General features: G+C 63.8%; 3 protein-coding genes across 3 annotated transcripts in view; 2 read left to right on the top strand and 1 right to left on the bottom strand.

Moving 5' to 3' along the window:
* Positions 1-6,375: 6,375 nt before the first annotated feature.
* PFL1_01598 (uncharacterized protein) lies at positions 6,376-8,547 on the top strand (the record flags this gene model as incomplete). The annotated part of the gene is made up of 1 exon (XM_007879108.1): positions 6,376-8,547. The coding sequence occupies one exon, from the start codon at positions 6,376-6,378 to the stop codon at positions 8,545-8,547; it is 2,172 nt and encodes a 723-aa protein (XP_007877299.1).
* Positions 8,548-16,637: 8,090 nt separating this feature from the next.
* On the bottom strand, positions 16,638-21,249 carry PFL1_01597 (uncharacterized protein; the record flags this gene model as incomplete). The annotated part of the gene is made up of 5 exons (XM_007879107.1): positions 16,638-16,799; positions 16,905-16,938; positions 17,044-17,789; positions 17,931-21,035; positions 21,181-21,249. 5 exons carry the CDS (start codon positions 21,247-21,249, stop codon positions 16,638-16,640), a joined length of 4,116 nt encoding a protein of 1,371 aa, XP_007877298.1.
* A 1,312-nt stretch (positions 21,250-22,561) lies between these two features.
* The window catches only part of PFL1_01596 (uncharacterized protein), a gene marked incomplete at both ends in the record, with an annotated part of 2,916 nt that continues 1,176 nt past the window's right edge, over positions 22,562-24,301 (top strand). Inside the window, 4 exons of the mRNA XM_007879106.1 lie at positions 22,562-23,016; positions 23,501-23,541; positions 23,651-23,814; positions 23,924-24,190. Coding sequence (XP_007877297.1) covers positions 22,562-23,016; positions 23,501-23,541; positions 23,651-23,814; positions 23,924-24,190 — 927 coding nt within the window. The remainder of the gene's footprint in view (positions 23,017-23,500; positions 23,542-23,650; positions 23,815-23,923; positions 24,191-24,301) is intronic.

Raw genomic sequence — 24,301 nt, 5'->3', positions numbered from 1 at the left:
AGCCCCGCCACGCCCGCACGCCCGCCGTCGGGCGCTCGACGACCAGCGACGACGCAACCGGCCGTCAAGTGTGGCCGCAAGCAGCGGCGCCCCTCCGGGATGGAAAAGAAGAGGCGCGGCGGCCGACGGCAGGTAGGTTTGCAGAATCCAGGGCCCTGGTCGGAGTCGCAAATGGGCGGACAGCGGGAGGTAGAGCAATTCAGCCACGCCGCGGTACGTCGCAACGCTCTCTACGGGGTCCTTGCAAGGACGATCGCGGGCCCTGCAATCACTCAATCCTGATGCCATCATGCGGAACGCCCTGGAGGGTCCTGGATGGGTCCAGTCCATACGTACAGAGTGTAGCGGCACGTCGACGACACCAGCGACGTTCCGATGACTGCGGCTCGCTGCCGTCAAAGGCGAAGAGAGAGGGAGAGGAGAAAAGGTCCGGCGATGCTCACGAACAACACGCCAGAGCTAGTGTGCTCGGCGCCGCCTCCTCTTCCATCCTCGCTTCCGTCGTGCAAAGTACTTACAGTGGAGCCACAGTGGCGGCTGCAAGGGGCTGGGTCGACCGGGGACGAGTGTGCGCAAACAAACCCTTCCAAGACAGCATCGCAACACAAGGGTACAAAGGAGAAAGCACAAAGGTACCGCAACCGTACATCCATCGAAGTAGCTGAAGCGAGCCCGGACGCGGCGTTCAGCCCGGACGACGTCAAAGGCTTGCGACGCTACTCGTTGCAACTGCCCTGGCGTGGCAATCTCTATCCGCGTGGCGGGCTATGGAGTCGGTTGCGGATCGGGGTGACAAGTCTGCAGCTGCCCGACCTGTAGAGCGCTTCGACGGCTGGTCGGCCATCCTGCTGCCGGGCCTGCAGGGTTTCCCGCCCTGGACGAGGACAATAAGAACGACTGGAGCATCGCGTTGTCGTGCACCTAGTGGCAGCCGTGACTAAGCCCGATATCCCTAGCCTCTGCCGGCAGGCCGGCCCCGGTCCTGGTGGCATGGGCATCTTCGCCGAAGCTCAGCGGTTCAGTGGAGATCATGACACGGCCGGCCGGACTGCCAATTTCCGTCCCGTTAGCCTCGCAAGCGCGACCCGTGGAGCCCGTCGTCGTCCCCGAGGCCTCGGCGCGAAGAGTGGCGTTTACGTGCTCGCTTCGATGGGAAGGAAGCTAAGCTTGCAAGGACTTGGCGCGGAGCCTTCTTCAGCATCGCATGCTGAAATGAGCACCGACGCCGTTTGTCGAGTGCAGGAAGGAGGCTGGCGGACCGCACCCGATCTTTGCGCCCGTACCTAGCTCCACTCAACTGGCTTGACCTGCCATGAATGGACTCGGCGTTCTACGGTAGCGTCGCCGAGAAGATCGCGAGGTGGCCAGATGCCGTACGTAGGGTCGCAAGCCCGATGGAGTGGCTGCGTTTACATGGCGCCATCACTCGGCCAGATCGCCAGCAGACAGGTCCAGTCTAGGTATTCGCCTGAGGCGGGCGCCTTTGCCGCATTCTGCACGAGAAAACGAGGAACCACAAAGGTCCGTCAGTAGTAGTCTTCTTTGTCTCCCTCGGCGATCGACGGGGCCTTTTGTTGATATCTATTCTTCCACACTGTACCCATACTGTACTGTGCAGGTACTGCACGGGCGTGTACATACCTACATACAGCCCTGGCGGCGATTGGTGCGGCGTATGAACGTCAAAGGACGGGAGTTACCCTGTAGGCAGGCCGTCCAGGCGGGATTGTTTGTACATACGTACGTTCTGTACGGCCGCTGCGTGCACTTCCTCACCGGTGGTGCGGACCAGTCCGAGCATGCTCACGTCAGGCCGCCATCGGTATCGGGTGGGTCGGTGTGGCGTCCAACTCGGCGAGAGGCGGAGCCGGAGGCGTGACTGTGGTGCCACCGTGACAAATTAATAGCGCGCTGGATACAGGTAGTATACCCCGGCGCGATGTTGGCGAGGCCAGGCCGAGTCGCCCGATGCGAGTCTCGTTGAAGATGTCTGGGCCGTTGGGTTGGTGGACGAGCATCGGCCGTCGGGGCCAGGCGGGCAAATGGCGTTGGGGGCGCGCCTCCGAGGCAAGGGGTCGTTCGATAAGCTCCAAGCCTCAAGCCTCTTTTTTGAGAGGATTCTACGGGGCGCCGCCCGCACCGTGTGCTCGACCATCGCTCGAGATCGCCAGCGATGCTCGCCGCTCCTCGTCGCCGCAGAAGTCACGGTTCTTCGGCCTCGAGACGCCTCGCTTCCCATGGTCGAGACCAGGGTGCAGCTGAGAGAATGAGGAGCGCGAGTTGGCGGCAGGGCTGCCGCCTTTCCGGCTCCTTTCGATCCTCGATGCCCTGCAGCTCGTGTACCGCCATTTACCACTCTGCCCGGCTTCTCGTATGTGGCGATCTCTCGTAATCCTACGACCACAATGACGGATGGGCGTCGACCGGAAGCAGCGAGCACAGTAAGTACTGTAGTAGCATGCTTGCGGTCACCAGCGCCTGCAACCCGGGTCAGCGCTGACGTCGAGTGATTGACAGCATGGTCCGGCCGGCGATTGCCACGGAAGCCGTGCCATCCTACAAACAAAGCCGAGGCGGCTACCGGTAGATGGTGCGAGAGTAGTCAACATGGTCTACCGTGCTGCGCTCTTAGCCGACGACCTAACGGTGCTCACGAGACCGCATCACGGATCGGAAACAGACGCTCGCTCGGCGATGCGCTCTCCTCTGCACTTGGCCGAGGAACCATCGACGGCGCGGCGAGCAAGAGGCTGAGAGTACGTAGTCGGAGGCTGCCGACTTTCCGCGCCATCCCCGAAAGCGTCGAAAGCGTCGAAAGCGTCGAAAGCGTCGAAAGCGTCGAAGGGGTTTGGCATATGCGTGCCGGTTCCAGACGGGCCCCCCCTTTGTTGCACCTTGGCGGCCGCCTCGCCCCACTTTTTGGCCGCATTCTGATTTTTAAGCTTTCGCTGCGCAGAAGGCTGGCCTCGAGCCGGTGTCTCTGGCCGACGTCCGATGGGCAGGCAGACGGTGTGGCAGCCTCAGGCTGCGAAGCGTGAGACGATTGTATGGGTGGTGAGACGCTGCACACCGACTCCTCCTGCCTCGTACATACAGGAGCCAGCTCTGCTTCTCTGTCCCGCACGCACTGCGGTGAGCGAGCTGCTTTGGCCGGAGGCGACCGAGATCGGAGAGCAACGCGAGTGCGCCATGACCGTCACCCTGCGCAGACGTTTCGCGTGCGTCGAGACGGGGTCTGCTGCTGCGGCTTCGATCTGCCCGGCAGATATCCGCGAGCCACGCAGCCAGCCACAGGCAGGCAAGCAAGGCGGCCAGGCAGGCCGATGCAGGCGGACGCAGCACCGATTTTGGTGTGCCCCTCCAGAGCCCACGTCGAAGGCCGGGCTCACAGCATACACGCACGCACGGCAAGCACCGGCCGATCCGGTTTCACCCTCCGACAAAGCTGAGCAGCGGGCAAGCAAGCAAGCAGCAAGCGCTAAGGCGTGGCCAGCAAGCAAGCGGTAGCGCCGACGACGGCGGCGGCGACGACGACGACGACAACCACCAGCGGGGTCGGACGCTTCCCCCGCTGTGATCAGTCGGCTCGCTGTCTGCACGAATACTGTACCAGAGGTGAGCTGACCACCTGGCTCGCCGTGCCCTGCCTTTTGCCACCGGTCTCGCCCGCCTGGCCCTTTGTGTGCGTGTGTCGATGTGAGTCTCCGTCAGAGCATGCAGCAAGCTGCTGCCAAGCCGGAAGCGCCCCCGAGCCATCGGACCGACTGCACAGCCGCCCCAACATCGGATGCGGCCGCGCGCTCCGTCCCGACGACGACGACGACGATGACGGCCAAGTCAAGCCTCGCAGCACCGTCAGCCAGCGCCTGCCGCTTGCTGTCACCATCACCATCATCATCGTCCATCACCATCAGCAGTGTACCGGTAGCAGCAGCAGCAGCATTGTGATCCTACCAGGCCAGGCCAGGCCAAGATAGTTCCCCGATCGCGACGACCTGCCCCCTTGTCACACAGCCCTGCCCGTTCCACCCCGTCCCCTCCTCCCTCTCGATGCCGATTCCGGCGCGGGGCCATGTCTTGCAGCGTTAACTACGTCGGTTGCTCCGATGGCAACCACCCCGATGGCATTGCCGCAGGATGAGTGACGCCTCGTCGGGGCTGGGCATCAAGCAAGAGCCGTAAGGAAGGCACGACGATACGTGTGACGGGCAGAAGAAGCAGGCAAAGCGGGGAGGCTGGGGCGCTACGTGCAGGCCGGTAGCAGCCCATCAAAAGCAACGCACACGCCCCATCTAGCGTGGTGGCTGAGCAGAGGTCAGTCGTGGCAGGTAGTACCGCTCCTGCGATGGGCTGCGCGATGGTTGCCGTCGCCTTCGCCGTCGCCGAGCGCATAGAACGGAGGCAGGCGGGTGCCCCGGACGTCGGACGGCGTGGTGGAAGCTCGAGGAAAGCGCAAGCTTGACCCTCTACTAGGCCGGGCTCCTGCCTAGGCCCCGAAGTTAGCTCATCCGTGTCCACCCACCCGCCTGCCTCCTGCCCCGCCTCATGGCGCGGCGGGATTTCGGACGGTCGGAGGCTGCTTGCTTGCTTGCTTGCTTGTGCTTTGCGGTTGCTGCTGCTTGCTTTTTGCTGGGACTCGACTGACACCCCCAGGTCTGTCGGGTTTTCCGGATGGGGGAAGGTGGCCAGGCAGGCATTCATGCGTCGATTTGCAGAGGGGAGGTGCAGTCGGTCAGGGCAGCGGCAGCACGGAAAGCCCGAGCTTGGTTCCCACCGGACCCATGGAGCCATCCGCCGTTGGGCTCCAATTTTTTTAATTGTCTTTCTTAAAAAAAAATGGGAATCGCGAGACCGGGACGGTAGGCACGCAGCCGCTGCCTCTGTTTTCAATTTCGTCCTTCTTAAAAAAAAATCCAGCTCGAGCCCGCGCCGCCTCTCAGCCAGCTGCCGGCGCTGCTTAATTCCCTCGTCGGCCTCTCTCATCTTGCAGCCTCTCCGTGTGCGCCTGGCCTGGCCTGGCCTGACCCTCGCCCCGTCCCTTTCTTTCCTGCGCTGCCTCTGAGCGGCTGGCCTCCGATCCTCCTGGATCGAGGGGCAGGCGGCCATGGCCCGCTCCACTGCCATCACGACGATCGTCTAGGACCCTGGCCGGGCGGGCCTGCCCTGGCCGCCCTCAGCCTTTCACCCAGCCTGGGGGGGCCAAATTCCTTGGTTGACGTACCGCTGGATTCCACCACCACTACCACCAGCCCGACCCTGCCCAACCCAATTCCCTCGCTGAGCACAGCGAGGCATGGCAGCCCAGGCAGGGCACTCTGCCACCCCCGCCGTCACCCAGACCGTAGGTACCCTACTTGACCCCCCTCCGCCCCCCATCCGCCTGGATGCCGCTCCTCCTCCCCTCGTCGTCCCTCGTCCTCCTGACGCCTGCCTGCCTGCCCTCATCGCCGTCGCTGTCGCCCTCCCTCTTGCCCTCCTTCCCTTGTCCAGCCCAGCCTGGCACTGAGCTCGCTCGTTTCTCAGCCTTTCCGTCGCCATCGAGCGAGCATCATCATCTTCCATCATCACCTCGTTCCACCATCTGTCCCCCCCTTAGCCCTCTGACAACCCGGTCCGTCGTGCCAGCCAACCCGTCCTGAACCTTCCAACCCCCTTGCCTCCCCCAGCCTCGACCTCCGGAATCCCAACCCAACCCAGCATCCTACTCAGCCAAGCTCGTATAGTCACAACCCTGCATCAGCGTCGACTCTACCCGGATCGGCACCACATCAGATCTCGGCCTCGACGTGGCTTGCTTGCTTCCTTCCACGGCCCTCCCCTCGCCCCTCCCTCTCTCCGCTCGTCAGCCTCCGCCGCCTTTCTCGACTTTGGTCAAAAGGAGCCACCCCCTCGACCGGCAACCCGCAGGTACCCCCTCTGGTAACCGCGACTCTTTCTTCCATCCTTCCACGGCTCTTCCCTCCCCGCCTGCTCTGCTTCCTTCCTTCCCGGCACCAACATCGACGACGACGACTCTCACTCTCTGTGCCTCTCTTGTCCATCGACTTTGACATCGTAGCGGCCCTCCAGACTCCAATAACCACCGCCATCCGCCCATCCGCCACCACAGCGGCCCTCGATCCTTCGGCACATCTCGATTTGCCATCGTCCCTCGGCCCACCTCCAGCGTCCAACTAGCTGGTCTTGCGGCCTGCCTTGCTCTGCTCTGCTCTGCGCATCTTCGGGCACCAGCCTCTTTGCCACTAGAAGAGGGCCTCGCTGCCTACCGTCTCTCATTCTCCCGGAGGCGCGCCGACACACGCACACGCACACCCACCCACCACACCACACGCCGTTGGGGTCGCGACACCCAACCCGTGTCGATCCTCTTTCGCCATGTCAGCGGCCAGCAGCGCGCACCAGCACCGCAACCTCATCGGCCATCGCATCGCCGATGGGCGGCTGGAGCTCTGCGCCGTGCTAGGTCTTGGCGCTTACGGCGTCGTCTACCTTGCACGCGACGTCACCCATCCGCTCCACCAGCAGCCCTTTGCCTCGACATCATCCCAGCAGGCATCCGCCTCGCTACTCGCGTCCACTTACGGCCCCGCCAGCGGCTACTACGCCGTCAAGTGCCTCAACAAAGTCGGTCTCGACAGCCGCCAGCGCAACTTTCAGAGGCGCGAGATCATGCTTCACACCATGGCCTCGGCTCACCCCAACGTCGTCTCCCTCCACCGCGTCATCGACAACCCCGAGGACCCCTGCGTCTATGTCGTCCTCGACTACTGCCCCGACGGCGACCTGTTCAGCATGATCACCGAAGCTCAGCGCTACGCCGTGCCGGCACCACCAGCCCACTCCCTTCCACGGTGCCCCGAGACCGGCGAGACGATCGACCTGGCCTTCACCCCAGCACGACGCGAGATGGACGCCCTGATCCGCGACGTCTTTGACCAGATCCTCGACGCTGTCGAGTACTGCCACAGCATGGGCATCTACCACCGCGACTTGAAACCCGAAAACATCCTCTGCCTGCAGGGCGGCGCCAAGGTCGTGCTAGCCGACTTCGGCCTCGCCACCGGCGAGAAGATCAGCTCCGACTTCGGCTGCGGCAGCACCTTCTACATGGGTCCGGAGTGTCAGGGCGGCATCACCCACCGGCTCGCCAGCTACAACACCGCCGCCAACGACGTGTGGTCGCTCGGCGTCATCCTCGTCAACCTCGTTTGCGGCCGAAACCCCTGGAAGCAGGCTTGCCCGGCTGACGACACCTTCCGCGAGTACCTCCGCAACCCCGACTTCCTCAAGGAGATCCTCCCGATCTCGGAGGGCGTCAACTCGATCCTGAAGCGCATCTTCACCTTCCGCTCCGAGTCGCGGTGCTCCATCAGCGACCTCCGCCGGATGATCCGCAATGTCGACCGCCTCACCGCCACCGCCGAGGAGATCAAGGCGCGGCAGGAAAAGGTCCGCGTGGCCGCACAGCAGGTCCAGGCGGCCAAGCAAGCAGAGAAGGCCGCCGCCGCCGCCGCCGCCGCCGCTGCTCAGTACCAGCTCCACCTCAAGCAGCAGGAGGCTCTGCGCGAGGCTGCACGGGCCGCTCAGGAGGCAGCTGTGCTCGCGCAGACCCAGCGTCTCTTCGACATGCATGCTCGCCACGGATCCCACACCGCCCTCATCCCCATTCAGGACACTGGCTGCCCCCAGCGCCACCTGCCCGAGCAGATGGCCGCTTGCGACAGCGGCGAAGACAGTTGCTCCGACGACCCGGACTCGACCGACAGCGAAAGCGATGCCGAATGGCACGAGGACGACGGCAGGCTGCAGGACGGCGTCGCACCTGTCCAGGTCCAACTTCGCCCTCCCGTCCAAGGCGTACCTCAGGCGGCGCCTTACACCTGCGCTCCCGTCGCCAACTGGGTCTACTCTACGGGCGAGCCTGCGACGAACGCCACAGCAAAGCTTCAGGGCCAGCGCGTCGATCACCCTACCACGTCGTACCCCGTCAAGCCTATCCAGGAGGCGCCCACGCCTGAGCTCAGCTATTGCTCGCCCGAGTCGGCGGCCGACCATGAGCTTGCTTCGGATGACTGCTCCAGCCGCAGCGGGAGCGGCGAGAGCCGTCGCAGCTCAGCGTCGTACACCGGCCTGCCACCGACGCCCGAGTTCGCGGCCCAGGCGGTCCACGGTCGCAGCGCGTTCCAGAACCTACGCAAGAGGCCCAATGCCGATTCGGAGCTCGACCTCCAGTCTCTCGTCATTGGCGCCAACGCCGAAGGGCTTTCTGCGGACTCAGATGTGCCCGAGGCCCTGCTGGACGCTTCGAGCCTGGACGCTGCTCTGCAATTCGGCACGCAGACCCAGTACGAGGATGCAAAGTGCACGCGCGGCGCGTGGGAAGAAGCCGCACCCCATTTTGCGGCTGGCGTACAGGCCTTTGCGCGCGATAACCGCTTCGGCAGCTTGCCTTCGCGCAAGTCGGCCAGGCAGCCGGCCTACGCTGCCAAGCAATCCACCCTCTTCCGGCGCGCTCGCAACTATCCAGCGTCTCCGTTCGCTCCTTGAGAGTCCAGGCCACCGACCGCCTTGTTTTCTTGGACACTACCTCGTCTCCTTGCCGCTCTCGAAAGCGAGACACCACACATAGAACGGGATCCCGAGCAGTCCTGACACACGACCCGCACCGCGCCCAAGCCCCCGGTGGAAATCCTCGCCGGATCGCTCGCTTCTGCTAAACACGCAACCCCTTCAATCTCTGGTGGACCCTTTGGACGCCCAGGCAGGCGAGGCGCAAATCGCCGTCCCCTGCGCTCGGGCCCAGGAACCTATACCTCTCTTTCCCCCTCTCTCTTTTCCCCTCGTCTCGTCGTCCACTCGCTACCCCGACCCCGACCATTCCCCTCGTTTTCCTTTTTGGACCCCGTACCTCGCCGCACCTCATACAGCAGTAGCCCAGCACACCTTCTCTCGTTGAACGCTTTCGAGACCTGTATACTATGTCCCTGCTCCCGCACCCTGTTTTTGTCTTCGTCGTCGTTGTCGTAGTACGTACGCCCCTTGCATCTCGTCGCCTTCCACATCGCTACGCCCCCTCTACCATCCATTCCCCCCCTCTAGCTATAGCTGCGACCGCCAGCAACGTATTTCTGCAACCATCCCTCCACCGCCGCCACACACGCACACCGCCGCCGCTACTGTAGCTCTACCCCAACGATGGTCGCCTTTTGGAGCTGCATGTATCAGCCTCCTGTCCGGTCTCTCCCATCTTGCTGTCTGCTGGTCTTGCCAGTGCACTCCATAGTTCCCTCTTTGCATTGCAACCGACGTACCTACATATCTGCTGCTCTTGAAGCCGTGTCGCGAAGGACCCATGTCTGTCATCGCTGGGTGGAATGTCTCAGAGCATCGGTCCCAGGGGGGGCGAGGGAGAGGCTGACCGAGGTGGAAATCAACCGACAGGACTATTGCCCGGACCTTTGCTGTGGGGCGCAGTGCGAGGGAGGGTACTGTAGGAGCCCTGTCATCGTGATGTGGCCTTGGCAGCGGAAGGCCCGGGAGATGGAGGGAACCCTGACCGGAGCGGTAGGAGCGGGCGTGGGCATGTCGAGGCGACCGGTCATACCGTCAGTCAATCGGTCAAGCTAGCGGCAGAAGTCAAGACTTCCGGGAGGAGCGAGGTGTAATCACGCGTTCCGTCTGGGCCCCCGCCCGCCTGCCAGGCCGGCCCCGTTGACGGTTGGTTCTCCGCAAATGGAAATAAAAGAAATAGGAGGGGGCCAGCAGGCGCGGCAGAACTGGAGCCGTACCGCACCGTACCTAAGCTCAGACGTAGGACTGGAATGAGCATCCAGCAAACAATCCAATCGGTAGGTCGGGCTGGCCTGGGCTGGGCTGGGCTGGGCTCGGCGACGCCGTTCAGATGGGCACACTCAACCTCGCTTGTGTTCCTGTTTAGCCGTCTCGATCCACTCGCCGAGGTGTCAACGAGGGCGGGACAATAGAAAATGGTCCTGAAGCATGCTGGAACTCGGAGGCTGGCCGGAAAAGGTTCAAGTTGAGGCAGAGACAGGAAAGCGACACAAAGGGTCCACGGGCCGGGCGGTACCTGCGCTGCCCTGGCCGTCAAAGGGGTCCAGCGCCAAGCTGGCTCCATGTACGCCCTGAGACACTCGAGGCACGCGCGCGAGCCAGAGAGCCGTCTGGCAGGCCCTCCGGTTGTCGAGCTGCCCCACTGTAGCCTCGTCTTGGCCACGACGGCATCGGTGCCCGTTCACGAACTCGGCCCGCTCGCTCGCTCGCGGCTCGTCGACGCGGTCGGAGTACTGTTGCGGGGTGCAGATCTGGACCGTGTGGCGAATGCCCAACTCCTCGACCGGCAGGCACTAGCTGGCCCGGCTCGACGATCTGGTGACCAGGCCCACTCTATTAGTTACTCTACCGCCCGACCACGCTCTCCGGGTCAATTATGGCGAGGATGCCCAAACAGCCTGTACATACGCGGTGACCGCGCCATGGCTCGCTTGTCTCGCCGAACTCTCTCTGGCAGCGGACAGCGCAGCGGGATGTTGAGCTGCGACAGAACGCGTACCCCGTGCCCTCGACCCCCGCCTGCCGCCTTGTGCGTCGTCGTTCGTGGCAGTGCGGCTCACGTTTGCACGTACGAAAGCGTACACATCGCTCGCTCACGGGATCGTGTCGGCCCGGCGTGCGTAGTGTGGTGACAGCCAAGACAAGCAGCGTGCACCTCCTTCCCCTTTCTTTCGTTTGCCACCGGGCCAGCCGAAGCGGAAGTGTGCCGCCGTCGGTGTGGAATGCGGGTCGAGGATGTCACCAACCCCGAGCACAGCCTTGGTCTATCGTTGGGCATTGCACTCCCACGCAACGATACGGAGAGCACTACTGACACCGCCATCGTCGATGACTTGCTCTCATATCGCGGCCGCTGCGGGCATCGGTAGAGAGAGGGGGCGTGGTATGGCCGCGTCCGAGATCGGAGGAGAGGGGCCGCACCACTTTACACGTCGCGCGCAGGCGCGTCCGATCGATCGATCGCGCGATGTTCGCGTAAAGTGCTACCGCCCTCTCCCAGACTTGCAGGCCGGCCGGCCTTTGTGGGCTCCTTGGCGAGGCGCGTCGCTGCCCCCGAGCGACTGAAGCGGCTAGATCGGGGTGCGTGCCTAGCCTGTCTGATGGCCGCGCCTTGCTCCCAGATCTGTACCGTGGACGATTGAGCGGTGCTCGAGAGTCCGCCCCCGCCCCGCCCCGCTCCCCAACACTCTGTCGACTAACTACCAGGTGCCTGGCCAGGCTGGGCGGGGTTTGGAGGCTGCTCGGCGCGGTAGGCACGGGCAGGGTCTGGCTGGCAGACCCCTACGGCGCAAAGACGGGCCAGTGGGCGTGACAAGGAATGTCGCCTTTCCCGACTCCGATCCTCCAACGGAGTCACGCCCGTGCCCAGCAGCTGTGCCGTTCCTCGGTCGAGGGCCGGACCTGCGTGCATGCGCTGGCTCCAGGGCCGATTGCGCCCAGAGACCATGACCATGAGATCGGCCGGCCTATGCCGATGCCACCGCCCCGAGCCAAGTGTCGGCCACCATTTCCGGGCGCCCTCCCCTGCGCTGCACATGAACGGCAGCTCAGCGCGTTGAGATGCTCTCGCGCTCGCTATCTGCGCGAAAAAGCGCAGGCCGGCAGGCAGGAATCACAGGCGCAATGCAATCTGTACCGCTGTGGTGCGCTTCCGGAGCAGCTGACGAGACACGCTGCGGCCTGTAGGGCTGTCTCCTGCGAAGAGATATCATCCTTGCGACAGCTGGCCACACCGAGCATGCCCAGTCGTCGACACGCACACACCCAGGCCAGTGCAGAGGCGGGCCGAAGCTCTCGACGAGTGGCGAAGAAATCGTGAGTAGTCACAGTACTTACTCTGTAAGTACCTACGGCCGGCCGTACGTCCTCGGCGAGGGTCCGAGATGTTGAATGCAAGGGGCTCGAGAGGGTTTTCGTGGTGGCCTCTCTCTAAGACATGGGCCTGTTTGTGGACCGCTCTCGCTCGCTTGTAGCTCGCTGCCCTCGCCTCGCTCCGTGGGTCCAGTCGGGTACTGTATGTACATGCGTATGTACGTACAACGGCTCTGGCCCGGCGAGAAGAGGCGAGGCGAAATCAGGCCGGGCGTGGTGTCCATCCATTGAACCCTACCTGCCTGCCTGTAGGATGGCGGCGCCACTCGCTCTCGCCTGGCTGAGGCCTGCCACAGCTCCTCTCCCGACCGGGGACCGGTGGCAAAGACTGCACATCCTCCGTGTGGACAGCGCACGTACCTCTCTCTTCATGACCAAACCCGCCTCCAAGAGGGAACATTCTTGGAGCTCGCCTCACCACCTCGGTCCGGCCAGTCCCACGGCATCCTTGCCTGGGTCCATACAGCAGGCGCACGCAGCACGCCCACTGTGCCGTGCTCTGACATCGTCGTCCGGTCCTCAGGGACCCAATGCCTTTGCTCGGCAACCTGGCCAGCTCCAGGTCATTCATGAACGCGACCCTCAGCTGAGCGATGGCAGGCGGACCACGCCACGGTGTCAACCAAACAGCGCGACTTTCGCGGTGGACCTGTGCCGCGAAGACGGGCCGGAGGCGACTTTTCCTGCAGGGTCGGCTGGTCGGCGCACACCCTGCCTGACCCCCGCCGCCTCACCCTCCCTTACGCCTCGAGAGCGTACTGTGCTGTAAGATAAGGAGGCGCAAGGGCAGAGCCACACCTGCCAACCTTGACCAGGCGAGCGGCGTTCGTTTGTTGGCTCCCCTGCCGGGCCCCTCGCCCGCAATCTCGTCGCAGGCGAGGGGCCGATATCGTGCGCTTTTGCCCCCAACAATTCGGATACCGGTGGCCGTTCACCCCTGCTGTGTTCCCGTATGTAGGCGCCCTTGCCTGGCTTCCTTCTCCCAGCTTCCGACCGCGTGGTGAGCCGGTGCCGTTGTTTCGTTGTCGCAGCGACGAGGAATGTGGTGCCCCTCCCACCACCACCTCCTCTGTCGTCGACCTGAACCTTGTCCTGGGTACCCTCGTGCCCTGCCAGCCCTGCCGTGCCACGTCCACCTGCCGCCTTTCCCGTCGTCCTTCTTTGTTCCCGCCTGCCCACCTGCCACGTTCTTTCCCGCAACCGCCTGCTTTCCGACTTGGCCGATAGTTAGGCTTTGGTTGATACCGTGCATCGACAACCTGTGCGTGACGTCGCCTTGGTGATTGCGGACCTGAGGTTGTCATTGCCTGCACACTGCGCTGCTCTTCGAGCACATGAGAAAAAATCGCCGGCCGCCCCTTCCCCTCTGCTGTTGCGGAAGTGCGGCCTAGCCAGAGTCGAGTACAGTGGAAATCGAGGCAGATGAGCGGTTGCCTGTCCTTTGCCGGAGGACACGCGGCGCGAGTGTCTTCTCCCGACTCTCCCTTTCCCTCGCACTCGTGCGCCCGCGCGTTCATGCGATGGTCAGGTACGGCGGCCCGGAAACCTCGAGGGCGGCAATTGCGGGACGCTGCCAGCGGGTTTTGGACTCTGCTGGCGACGCCTGCTTGCCTATCCACGGCAGAAAGAGGAGCAAGATAGAGTCTTTGGCAGGTGCTGTACAGTCTGTGTGATGAGCAGGCATGAGGGGACGAGGTGCGGTGGCCTTGCCGTCTGTCGCATCAGGTGGGCGGTGGTCTGCTGCGTGTACTGTACCATAGGAGACAGGATGGCGCCAGGAGCGACGTCTTGCCGATGCGGCCTGTACCGTGAAATCACATCCCGCGCCTTGCCGGGTTGGCCATCATCATCGAAGGGGGGCACGTCGATGCCTGCCACCCCGGCAGATGCTGCGGGCGTAGGTAAGCTCCCTATCTGGCGGAACCTGGATCTTGATCGAGTCGAGATCTTCCATCATATGGACGGGCGATGGACGGGCGGGGGTCGACGACGATGCGGAAGACGCAACAGGCAGGCGATGGCCAGACAGCCAGATGGTCCAGAGCAGGAGCTCCGCGGGCGCGCCGCGCCGACAAGGGTCCAGCCGATTGGCGTGCCCGCCCATCCCGGCGCCGCTCAACGTGGATCAGGCCGACGAGAGGCGAAACCCCTTGCACCGTCGATCCTCGTGTACTTCGATAGATTGGCTGCGGCACCCGGCGACGCTGCGCCAGCATCGTGTTCCCGATATCGGCAACAATGCGTCCAGGACGGCCTCACCCGGCATTTGCTTCCGCGATGATGGTAGGGAAAGCTATGATGAGATGTGCTCCAGGTCGAGGCGGAGGTGCAGCGACTGGGCGAGCAGGCGCATCTCAGTTCGGCCATGGGATCTCAAGATCGTCGTCGAGCGTTAGCGCTGCAGCGGCGTCTGCGCACCACTTGCCGAGTGTTCGAGGATTACATGGGTGAGAGGGTGGTGCTGCACCTTGCGATGCCGAGGGGGGCCTACCTTGGAGCGCGATATGACGCTCGGCTCACTCATAAGAGGCGGGCAGGGGCGATTAAGCTCGAGGATGCTGGTGACCACGCCACACCTTTCGTTTGCGCGGGCGGGAAAGGGAGCAAGCACGCCGACATCTTTTTGCGCTGCAGTATCACCTTGGCCGGTACCTTGCTTGCGATTGCGAGGGAGGACGCCTCGGCAAGGCCCGTATGGTGTTTCCGAGGAGGGCGATATGGAGCCCAGCGTGCCGGTGGCGGCGTACAGCGCGTGTGTAGGTACCATAGCAGAGCGTGCAGGTTCGGGAACAGGTAGAGGGGGCGGCAGAGCCCGGAGTCGCGGCGTAGAGTACGGCGCCATCGACATCGATGATGGGCGTCGACCGAAGCCCCTTGCGTCTGCGTGAGGCAGAGATACCTCGCGACGCCATCGCACATAATCCGCGCCACCCATGTTCTCGCCTCGCCTTGCCAGGCCATGCCAGGCCTGCACTGTGGACGCGGTGCTCTACACGACTTCAGGTGCAGTTGAAGGACGCTGCTGCTGGAGCGATGCGAGATGCGCTCGCCTTGGTCGTGGCACGGTAAGGTTTGATGGATGGAGCGTGGGAGTCGAAGCGGCGTGCTCTGCTGCTGTTGCAACGAGGGCAGAAGAGGAGAGCAGGCAGGCGAGCAGCGGCGCTGGCTCCCAGCATCTGCATGATGGTGATGGTTTGTTGGGTGCAGACGACGCCGTCGTTAGGCAACGACGATTGCCACCCACGCTCGACGGAGCGCAAGCCTCACCAAAGGCCTGACCTGCTGTCCATCGCGACGCGCGCCGCGAGCAGGTTGGCTTGGACGCATGAAGCGCGCTAGGTAGCGACTGGCGCCACCTGGGCAATGGCCGGCCACGCCTCGTCCAGAGATATCTCTCCTCCGCCCGTAATCTTCCTATACAGATGAGATCAGCAACGGGGTCAAGGCATGAATCTTGCCACCGTACTGAGAACGGCCAGCATTCCGCATCAGCTGCTGCAAGACCTAGCCACCGTAGCATCATCGCAGACGCTCACACGCCTTTCGGCCCCGCCTGCCTCCTGGGCCCGGTTCCTGACTCGGCGGCGGGTTCTCGAAGCCGCCTTTGGTTCGGCCATGCCATGAACCAGGGACTCTGCTGCACTCCGAAGACCACGCGCCTCTTCCGCCATCGCCATCGCCATCAGCCCCGACCCCTTGTCATCCCCCATGGCACCATTGGCTGGGCGTGCGAGAGAGGAAGAGGCATATCCGCATTCGGCCTTCTTAGTCGCCGTGTACGCAGCATCGGATGGCAGGAAGACCAACACGCACTGAAGGCAGAACTGTTCGTAGATAGGTAGGTGGGTGCCTGTGCTGTGCAGGAATGCTCCCACACCCACGCCGTTCCATGCTGGCCAGGGCGTCTGCCAGACCGAGGCTCCGAGACAGACTGCGGTCGGCCTGTCGGTGGGCAGAGGCGCCGCGACAGGCTCGACCGTGTCGCGTTGGATCCCCAAGCCTGCTTTCATACCACGGCTTTGGCTGGCCGCTCATGGACGACGCCAATGCCCGCTTCCCAATGGATGCGCCGGCTGCCTCGATCGCATGTCGCCGCGTGCTCCCGGTCCCCTTCATGGCGCTGTTCAGTGGCAAGAGGCTCGAGCGGCGATGCCAATCTCGATGCTGAGATTCTGGGAAGAGGGACCGTGCACGTTCTTTCTCAGATGATCGCATCATGCCTCCGGCGAATGGACCTTGTCCAGAGATCCTCGCCCCCTCCCGGTCGGGCTTTGAACGCTGCAGGTGTACACCTTTGGACGCCTTGACGACGAACATCAACGGCGTGTGTAGCTCCGGTGCCGATCCCGGGTCGCCAACGTCGATCTCGCTGGATGGGCCTTTTCGACACAGCTGCGCACCGTGGGAAACGAGCCTGATGGCTTACCGCTCATGGGCCCAGCCGTCTCGAGCATGCAACATGGGCTAGCTTGCTCCTAGAACGGCCAGCTGAGCGGCCATGCTGTGAAGCCTCAGAGCGAGCGAAGACCATGAGCGGACGGGTATAATGGCAGGTGAGCGCGAGGCGACACCGACTCGATGCGAGAATGACAGGTACAACAAGACGACGGGCAGGACGACGTTCCCGGCAGGCAGGCCGAGCGACGCGTTAGGATGGTGCAGAGACCATGCTCCCGCCCCTTGACCACATCGCATCAGCGATAGTACTGCTTCGAATCGCGGTAGACGGCACCTCCGGGCACCGGTGGCAGCGGCGAGTTGGCGCCGGGCGGCAGACGAGACTCGCGCCGGCGATCGGCCGGCCGTGCCCGCGCTGGTGAGCCGCCGACGGCCTGGGTCAAAGTGTTCATCGTCGCCTGTAGGGAGATAGGATGAAGGAAGACGAAAGTCGTGGGCCGGTCAGCGCAATGACTCCTCGGACCTCGCGCGAGCGCACATGGGGCCGGCTTCGACGCGCTCACCATCTGCTGTGTCAGGAAGTCGCCGGTTCCCGGCCTGTCGAAGCGACCAGAAGAGAGCAGCGAAGAGACAAGATGCGAAGCTGGTCAGCACCGTGGAGCGCGCTCACGTTCGTCGCCAGCCCGTGTCGACGCTACGCACCTCATCCGCAGGATCTTCATGGCCATGTCAGTGTTGGACGTCGACTCCTCGTCCTTCTTCTCCTGCTTCCGCTTCTTGATGGTCCCGAGCGAGCGCTGGTTGAGCACCGATTTGTTCTTGGACCGCTGCGTCGGCGCCTTTCTCAGCTTGGCCTGCATGCCGCGCACGCACTCCATCATCAGCTCGTCGGTGCTCTGGTCGTGCAGCAGCAGGTACGACAGGATCTCGCGGTACTTGGGGCCCTGCAGCACGTCGAGCGGCACGCCGTGCGTCACCCCGGTTTCGGCGTCAAAGGCGTTGAAGTAGTTTTTGAGGAAGCCGAGCCACTTGAAGACGATGTCGACCTCCTTGTCGCTCAGCTGGTGCATGTCCGAGGGCGCGTCCGAGAGCGGCGGAACGAGGATGCCCTCGATGATGTTCAACACCTCCTTCCACACCTTGGTCAGCACCAGCTGCGCCTCATCCTCGCTCAGGCTGCTCTTGAGCGTGCCCAGGCACTCGTCGAGGTAGTCGAGCAGCGGTGTGATGGCCGCCTCGATCTCGTGGTCCGACAGCTGCGCCGGCCGGTTCTTGGGCTTCTCCGACTCGACTGGCGGGATCATCGAGGCGTTGGCCGTGGTGCTCGCCAGCGCCGACGCGTAGAGCGCCTTGACGTTGCCCAGAGCCTTGTCGAGGTTGATGCCGCTCGTCTTGACCAGCGTCTTGAGCACCGTGCGCGACAGGCAATGCCGGATAAACATCGACATCTGCAAAAAGCGAAAAGATCGGGCAGGTCAGGTCGAAGCAGAGCAGAGCCAAGGCAAGAAAGGAAGGGACAAAGTCAGCCGTTAGCGCCGCGCCGTGACACGATGCCCTGCCAATCCCCCACGAGTGCCGCCCTGACTCACCTTGTCGACGATGATCCGGACCATGTCGCTCTCTGCCCGCTTGAGCGAGCGGAAGCCACGCCCAAAGTAGAACAGGATGTCGTCGCGCTCGCCCTCCATGCTGACGCGCAGCAGCAGGCGGCCCTGCGTGTCGAGGTCGAGCCAGAGCTCGTGCGAGAGGAAGTCTCCAAAGTAGCGCGGATCCAGCCGCAGGTAGGCGCGGCCGCACAGGTTGTGGTCGCCCACCAGCTTGCGGTCCCACACGGTCGCCGCTAGCCACATGGACTGATCGACATGGACGTCGAACACCTCGTCCCACCGCGGCTCCGACGTCTCGTAGATGGTCCGCGTCTTGGCAATCTTCTTTCCGCGCTCGTCGCTGAGCGTGACAAACGAGTCGATCCGGGCGTTGGCGCTCGAGTCGCGGATGGGCTGCAGGTTCTCGCCCAGCACGATCTTGATGGAAAAGATGAAGCGGTCGCGCTGCACCTTGTCGGGCACCTCGGGCGCGTGTTGCCTCACAATCTCGCTCTGCTTGTCGGCGTCGATCTTGTTGTAGAGCTTGTCGAGCAGAACGCGCGCGGCCTCGATGTTGTTGAGCTTGACGCACGAGACGTCCTGGAAGTGGAAGGGCTCGACCTTCTTCTCGCCCGAGATCGTCTGCCGCGCCTTGACCATCCAGGCCGACTGCTTCTGCTGCGCCTCCTGGCTCTCGGCGGTGCGCGGGAACATCTCCTCCATGAACAGCTCCTCGACGCGGCTGCAGTACTGCTCGATCGACCGGCTGATGATCTTGGCGAGCGAGGTGAGGAACCGCGCGTTCTGGTACTTGTCGGGCCACTTGAGCGACTGGATAAAGTCGACGGGCTGCTGGAGCGCGCCGAACAGGTCGTCGATCGAGCTGCTGTGGGCCGCGCCGTCGCTGTCGATCGGCGTGAAGCCGTCAGTGGCGATGGCGTTGGTCACCCACTCGCCCGTCTTGCGCTCCGTGTTGACGAGCCAGTGGCGGATGTGGGGCTCGAACCAGTCGGTGAGGCTGAAGGTCACCTCGCTCCCTGGGCAGAAGGCCTCGTGCATCTTGAGCAGCGCCTTGACCTTTTTGTACAGCGCAAATATGTCCTCGAACGCCAGCGGGTCCGTCTCGCGCGTGGCGTGCTCGACAATCTGGCCTCGCATCGAGTCGAGGTCGTCGAGGTAGAGCGGCACCTGCTTCTCGAGCACCAGCGAGACGGGGTCGATGGAGCCCAGCACGGGTTCCGGGTACCGCTTGTCGATCCGCTGCGCGCCCTTTTCGAGCCAGTCGATGAGCTGGACCAGGGGGACCACCTCGTTGGCCACGATCTGCGAAAAGAGCTCGGTCGTCTTGGCCGTGTACTCGTGGATCGCCATGATCCGGATGGCGTCCTTGAGCTCCTCGACGTGCCGCTCGAGCTCGACCGGCTCGCGATGCAGGTCCTTGTCGGCGCGCACGTGGCCGGACTGGTGAAGTTCCTGTATCATGGAAAAGTATGGCTCCACCTCTTCGGGCTCGACGTTGTGGATGTCCTGGAAGGTCTCGTAGAGGAAGCGGACGAAGCTCTCGAAGAGGGACGAGTAGACGCGGACGAGCAGCCTCCGCTCCGCCAGCATCCACGCCCCGGGGTCGTCGTCGGCCAGCAACCGCTGCACCGTGCCGAGCGCCTCCGAGATGCAGTCGAGCGGCACCTCGCCGCGGTCGTACTTGTACTTGATCACGTCGAGGTTTGCGATGGCGCGGTAGGGCACCATCAGCCGCCACCGCTTGGCACACTCGTCGAGCAGGTCGATGTGGTGCTTGGAGAGGATGCTGAGCGACACCTCCTCCTCCTCTGGCTGGTGCTTGATCTGCTCGAGGTCATAGTCGATGCACAGCTCCAGCGTCCGCTTGTAGTAGGCCTTGGGCTCTGGCGGGATGTAGACCATGGAGCCGAACGTCTCCTCGTCGATGTCGTCGACCGTCTGGCTCAGCGTCTCGGCGTCGGGCGCCGGGCCGCCGTTGGCCGAGGCCGCCGACACCTCGGCCGGGGCGGTGGCGATCGACTCTGGCCGCCCGCCGCCGCCGCCGCCGCCGCCGGGCTCGGCCTTTTTGAGCCCGGGCACGTCCTGCGACGTGCTCTTGAGCAGATCCGGGTTGAGAGAGCACATGTCCATCATCATCTGCGAGAGCGTCGAGAGCTCCTGCGTCCGCCACTTGGCGTAGGCCTCGTCGCTCTCAAAGTCCTCGCGCCGCCCTGGCCAGGGCTGCTGGAGGTTGATGTTCTTGACGCAGTGCTTGAGGTCGGTCATGGCGGCGTGCTCGGTGCACGTCTTCTTGACGAAGTCGACGTCGCGCGCGAGCTGGTCGGGGTCGACGTTGAACAGCCTGCCGACCGTCTGGATCAGGGCCGAATCGCCGACCGGATTGCTGGCAACGGCCAGAGTGCTCGCCGAGCTCGCCCGCCGGCTCCGGTCCGCCGAAGAGACTGCGGCCATCGCCGGCGCCTTGTGCGTTGGTGCGCTCGTCCCGTTCTGGTCCGCCGACGTCGTCGGCACCAGCTTGGCAGAGTAGCCTTCGAGCCGCTCCGTCAGCTCCCGCGGGACGCCGCTGACTGTCTTGAGGCAGTCGCGGATGATGCGAACAAAGTGGCCTACTTGGTTGTTGAGCTCCTCCTTCCACTCGTCGCCCGGCAGCCGCTTTTTGAGGCTGCCTTGCGCCGTCGTGACAAAGATCAGGATGAGCTCCTCGATCTTGCGGTTCTCCTTCATCTGCTTCTGGAATGACGCCTCCTTGAAAGTGCCGTAGAAGATGCCGATCGTTTGCCGCAGCGACTGGTCCTTGAAGTTGGGATCGCGGCCCATGGCGATCAGCTCAAGGCGGTCGTTGAGGCGCTTGATGAGCTTCTCTGGGAACCGCGCCGCCTTGGACGACGAGCCGCCCACGTCGCGGACCATGTCGGCCAGGCCCGACAGGCTCATCCACGCATCGCCGCGACCACCTCCCTCTGACGTCTTCTTTGACGAGCCGGTCGAGGAAGAGCTTGGGCCCGATAGGCTTTCCCGCGCTTTTGCCGCCTTGGCCTCTGCTCGGGACTGGCCGACGTAATGGTGATAGGCTACCTGGAGGAGGAACTGAGGCGGCGTGGACAATGAGATGGGGCGCGACATGAAGTCAGCGATGACGAGGCCATCTCGAGCGCGAGCGACCGTCACCCTTGCGACTGCGTGCACCAGCCCAGTGCAGCCGTCATCGGTGGCAGCCCTGGTTCACACTTACGACGTAGACGTCTCCGTCGGTCATTCTCTCCTTGGCGCTCATGTTGCTTCGAGTGCTTCTCGTGGTCATCGTGGGATCGCTCTTTGCAGCCGCACTCTGCCCCAGCTGGTGGAGCGATACGGTCTGCTGCGGTCGTGGCGTCGAGGCTGTGGGCTGAGTCGGATCTCGTAGGGACAGAGCAGAGCTGGCTGGCAGCGTCGATGACCGGCGTGAAAGTTGGCGAAGGAATCTGCTGACGGCCGGGCCTTTCCTAAGCAACCGACAAGAGCCAGTGCGCGGGCGTGACTGGCAGCGACGGAAGCTGTGACTAGACAGGGTGTTCCAGCTCAGCCGACATGCGACCGCCTGTCCCGACGCTCGGCCCCTTGAGAGAATGCCCGAGGCCGCCCAAGAAGAGGGATCGAAGTCGTGCCGACAAGATGGCCCTGCCCGCCAGCGGCTCGTTCCGACCTTGACGAGGAGTTCCCTTTCGGATCTGCGTCCGAGTGGCTGTGTAGACGGGCGACTGAACTTCGATGTCTCGGAGGCAGGCCGACGTCGTGTGAAGGTGGCTGCTGCTGCGGAGGCGGTCCGGCGGTCGGTCCAGGAGACGTTCGTCGACAGAGGATCGACAAGATGACCGGACTCTGTCGAGAGGGTCCCGAGTGTCGCAATGGCCCACAAGGACGGAGATGACGAGACCGAGCCGGTGAAGATGGAAAAGGAGCAGAGAGAGAGGCCAGGAAGAGACACAGCGCGAGGGTCAAGAAGGCAAGCTAAGGAGGCTGAGGAGGAGGTCGAGGAAGGCGCAAGCAGGCTGCTGACCTCGAGCTCAACTCAACTCTGAAACCCGCACACACACGCCGTGCCCCGGCCAGGCCAGGCCAGCCTCGGCCAGACCAGACCACACCGTCCGGCGTCTGTGCGTCACCGCCCGCCAGGCCTCGATCCGCACCAGGCAAGCCGAGGCCCGGATTGAGCGAGGGTGTGCCCGTCGGGCGGACGCAGCCCGATGTGCTCGCTCCCCGCCCTGGCAGGCAGGCGTGCCCAGGCCATGGTCGCCGGCGGGTCCGCCCCCGGGCGCAGAAAACAGCCAGTCGCCCGCACCAAGGTTGCGGGGCGTGGCTTGGACCAACCGAGCGGCCGGTCCGACCCCTCGCGTCTTTGTGGTAGCCGCTGCTGGCAGGCCAGGCCCTGGCTCTCCCCTTCCCCACCACCTCCATCATCATCATCATCATCATCCTGCTTTTACACTGCTCTCACCGCTTCGGCCCGCCTCCGATCACCTCTGTTCGCCTTGTCTCGCGGCGACGCCTCTTGCTTGTTTCTGCCGTCCCTCTCCTGCTTCTCCTACTGATCGCGGCTGCCTGGCCACGACCATCTATCGCGAGACTCGCCCACCATGGCTTCGACGGAAGACACCGACGACCTCTACGCCGACCTCTACGCCGACACCGGCGCTCAGGATATCGATGGCAACCCGACCAGCGGCGGCGGCCTGACCGAGGACGGCGACGAAGACGACCTCATCATGTACAACGACGACACCACCACCCAGCCTGCCGCCTCCGACTCGAACCTGCCATCCAAGCCTTCTTTCATCCCTCCTGCCAGCGGCAAGAGCACCTCTTTCATCCCGCCACCTCCTGCAGCAGCAGCAGGAGCAGCAGCAGCATCGTCGTCATCGTCGAAACAGCCGCCACAAGGTGTGAACCCTGGCCAGCAGAGCAACGGTTCCGCGCACACATCACAGCAGGGTGCGGGCCAGTCGACCGGCGATGCGGCCGCCAAACCAGAGAAGGGCGATGGATCCGGCGCCGAAAAGACCCTGTTGCCTCATGAGATGCCAGAAGAAGGGTGAGTGGCAGTGGTCCCCAGAACCGCCTTCGACCAGACAGACGGCTACACGCCACCTTCAAGACAGATCCTCGCCAGAGTCTGGTGCCGCTGCTGTTGGCGTCCTTGCAGTCCTCGGCATACCTCTAGCAGCAGAGTGTCGTCCATCCCTCCTAGCCCACAGCATCGCCCTGTCGTCATCCTCGCCGTCGTCATCGTTGGATTCGTTGATAGCCGTCTCGAGACCAGTCATTGACCCTGCGGTTCCCACCCTGCTACGATCCGCTCGCATACCCCCTTCACCGCCCACTATCTACCTTCGATACCTTCGACCCTCGCCCCGTCGCTCGACTACCGCTCGTTCGCTACTGCTCGCGGGGACGATGTAACAACCCCACCACGCCCGCCGTTCCCGTACTCTGGACCTGCCATTGCGCGCAATGCTACCCATACACGACACACCGCCCCTTCCTCGACCGATGGCCCCACCGTCTGGCGTTCGCAGCAAGATGTTTGTTGGCGGGCTGAACTGGGATACCACCGATGGTAACTACCACGCCTTTGCCTCGGCCCCTCGTACCGCCAAAGTGACAGCCCGTCCGCCTACTGACGCTTGCCTTTTGGTCCACCTCCCATCCTGCGCCGTGCCAACCAGAGGGCCTGAGAAACTACTTTTCGCAGTTTGGCGAGGTCGGACACTGCACCATCATGCGAGACGCCGCAACGGGCCGGTCGAGGTGCTTTGCCTTCCTCACCTTTGTCGATCCCAAGGCCGTCAACACCGTCATGGTCCGGGAGCACTTCCTCGACGGCAAGGTGGTGAGTGGATGGTGGCGGCTCGTTCGGCCACGGCCGGCGCTGGCCTCGAAGCCGAACCCGCCTCCCGACTGACGCCGTCCAACGACTGAAATGCACTGCACCCGATCAGATCGATCCCAAGCGGGCCATCCCCCGTCCCGAGCAGAACGTTTCGCGCTCGCAAAAGGTCTTTGTGGGCGGCCTGCCGCAGAGCGTGACGCCGCAGTCGTTCCGCGCCTACTTTGAGCAGTTCGGCGCCGTCATCGAGAGCAACTGCATGATGGACAAGGAGACGGGCAACCCGCGCGGGTTCGGCTTCATCACCTTTCAGGACGAGACGAGCGTCCAGCACGTGCTCAACATCCAGCCGCTCAACTTTGAGGGCAAGATGGTCGAGGTCAAGCGCGCCCAGACCCGCAGCGACGCCAACAACGCGCGCGGGATCGGTGGCGGCGGCGCCGGTGGCGCAAGGTTCGATGGAGGACGCGGTGGCGGTGGCGGCATGGGC

The sequence above is a fragment of the Pseudozyma flocculosa genome (assembly GCF_000417875.1).
Source record: "Pseudozyma flocculosa PF-1 unplaced genomic scaffold scaffold00004, whole genome shotgun sequence".
NCBI lineage: Eukaryota > Fungi > Basidiomycota > Ustilaginomycetes > Ustilaginales > Ustilaginaceae > Pseudozyma > Pseudozyma flocculosa.
The sequence above is the reverse complement of the archived record's forward strand: the minus strand, read 5'-3'. Positions and strand labels throughout refer to the sequence as shown.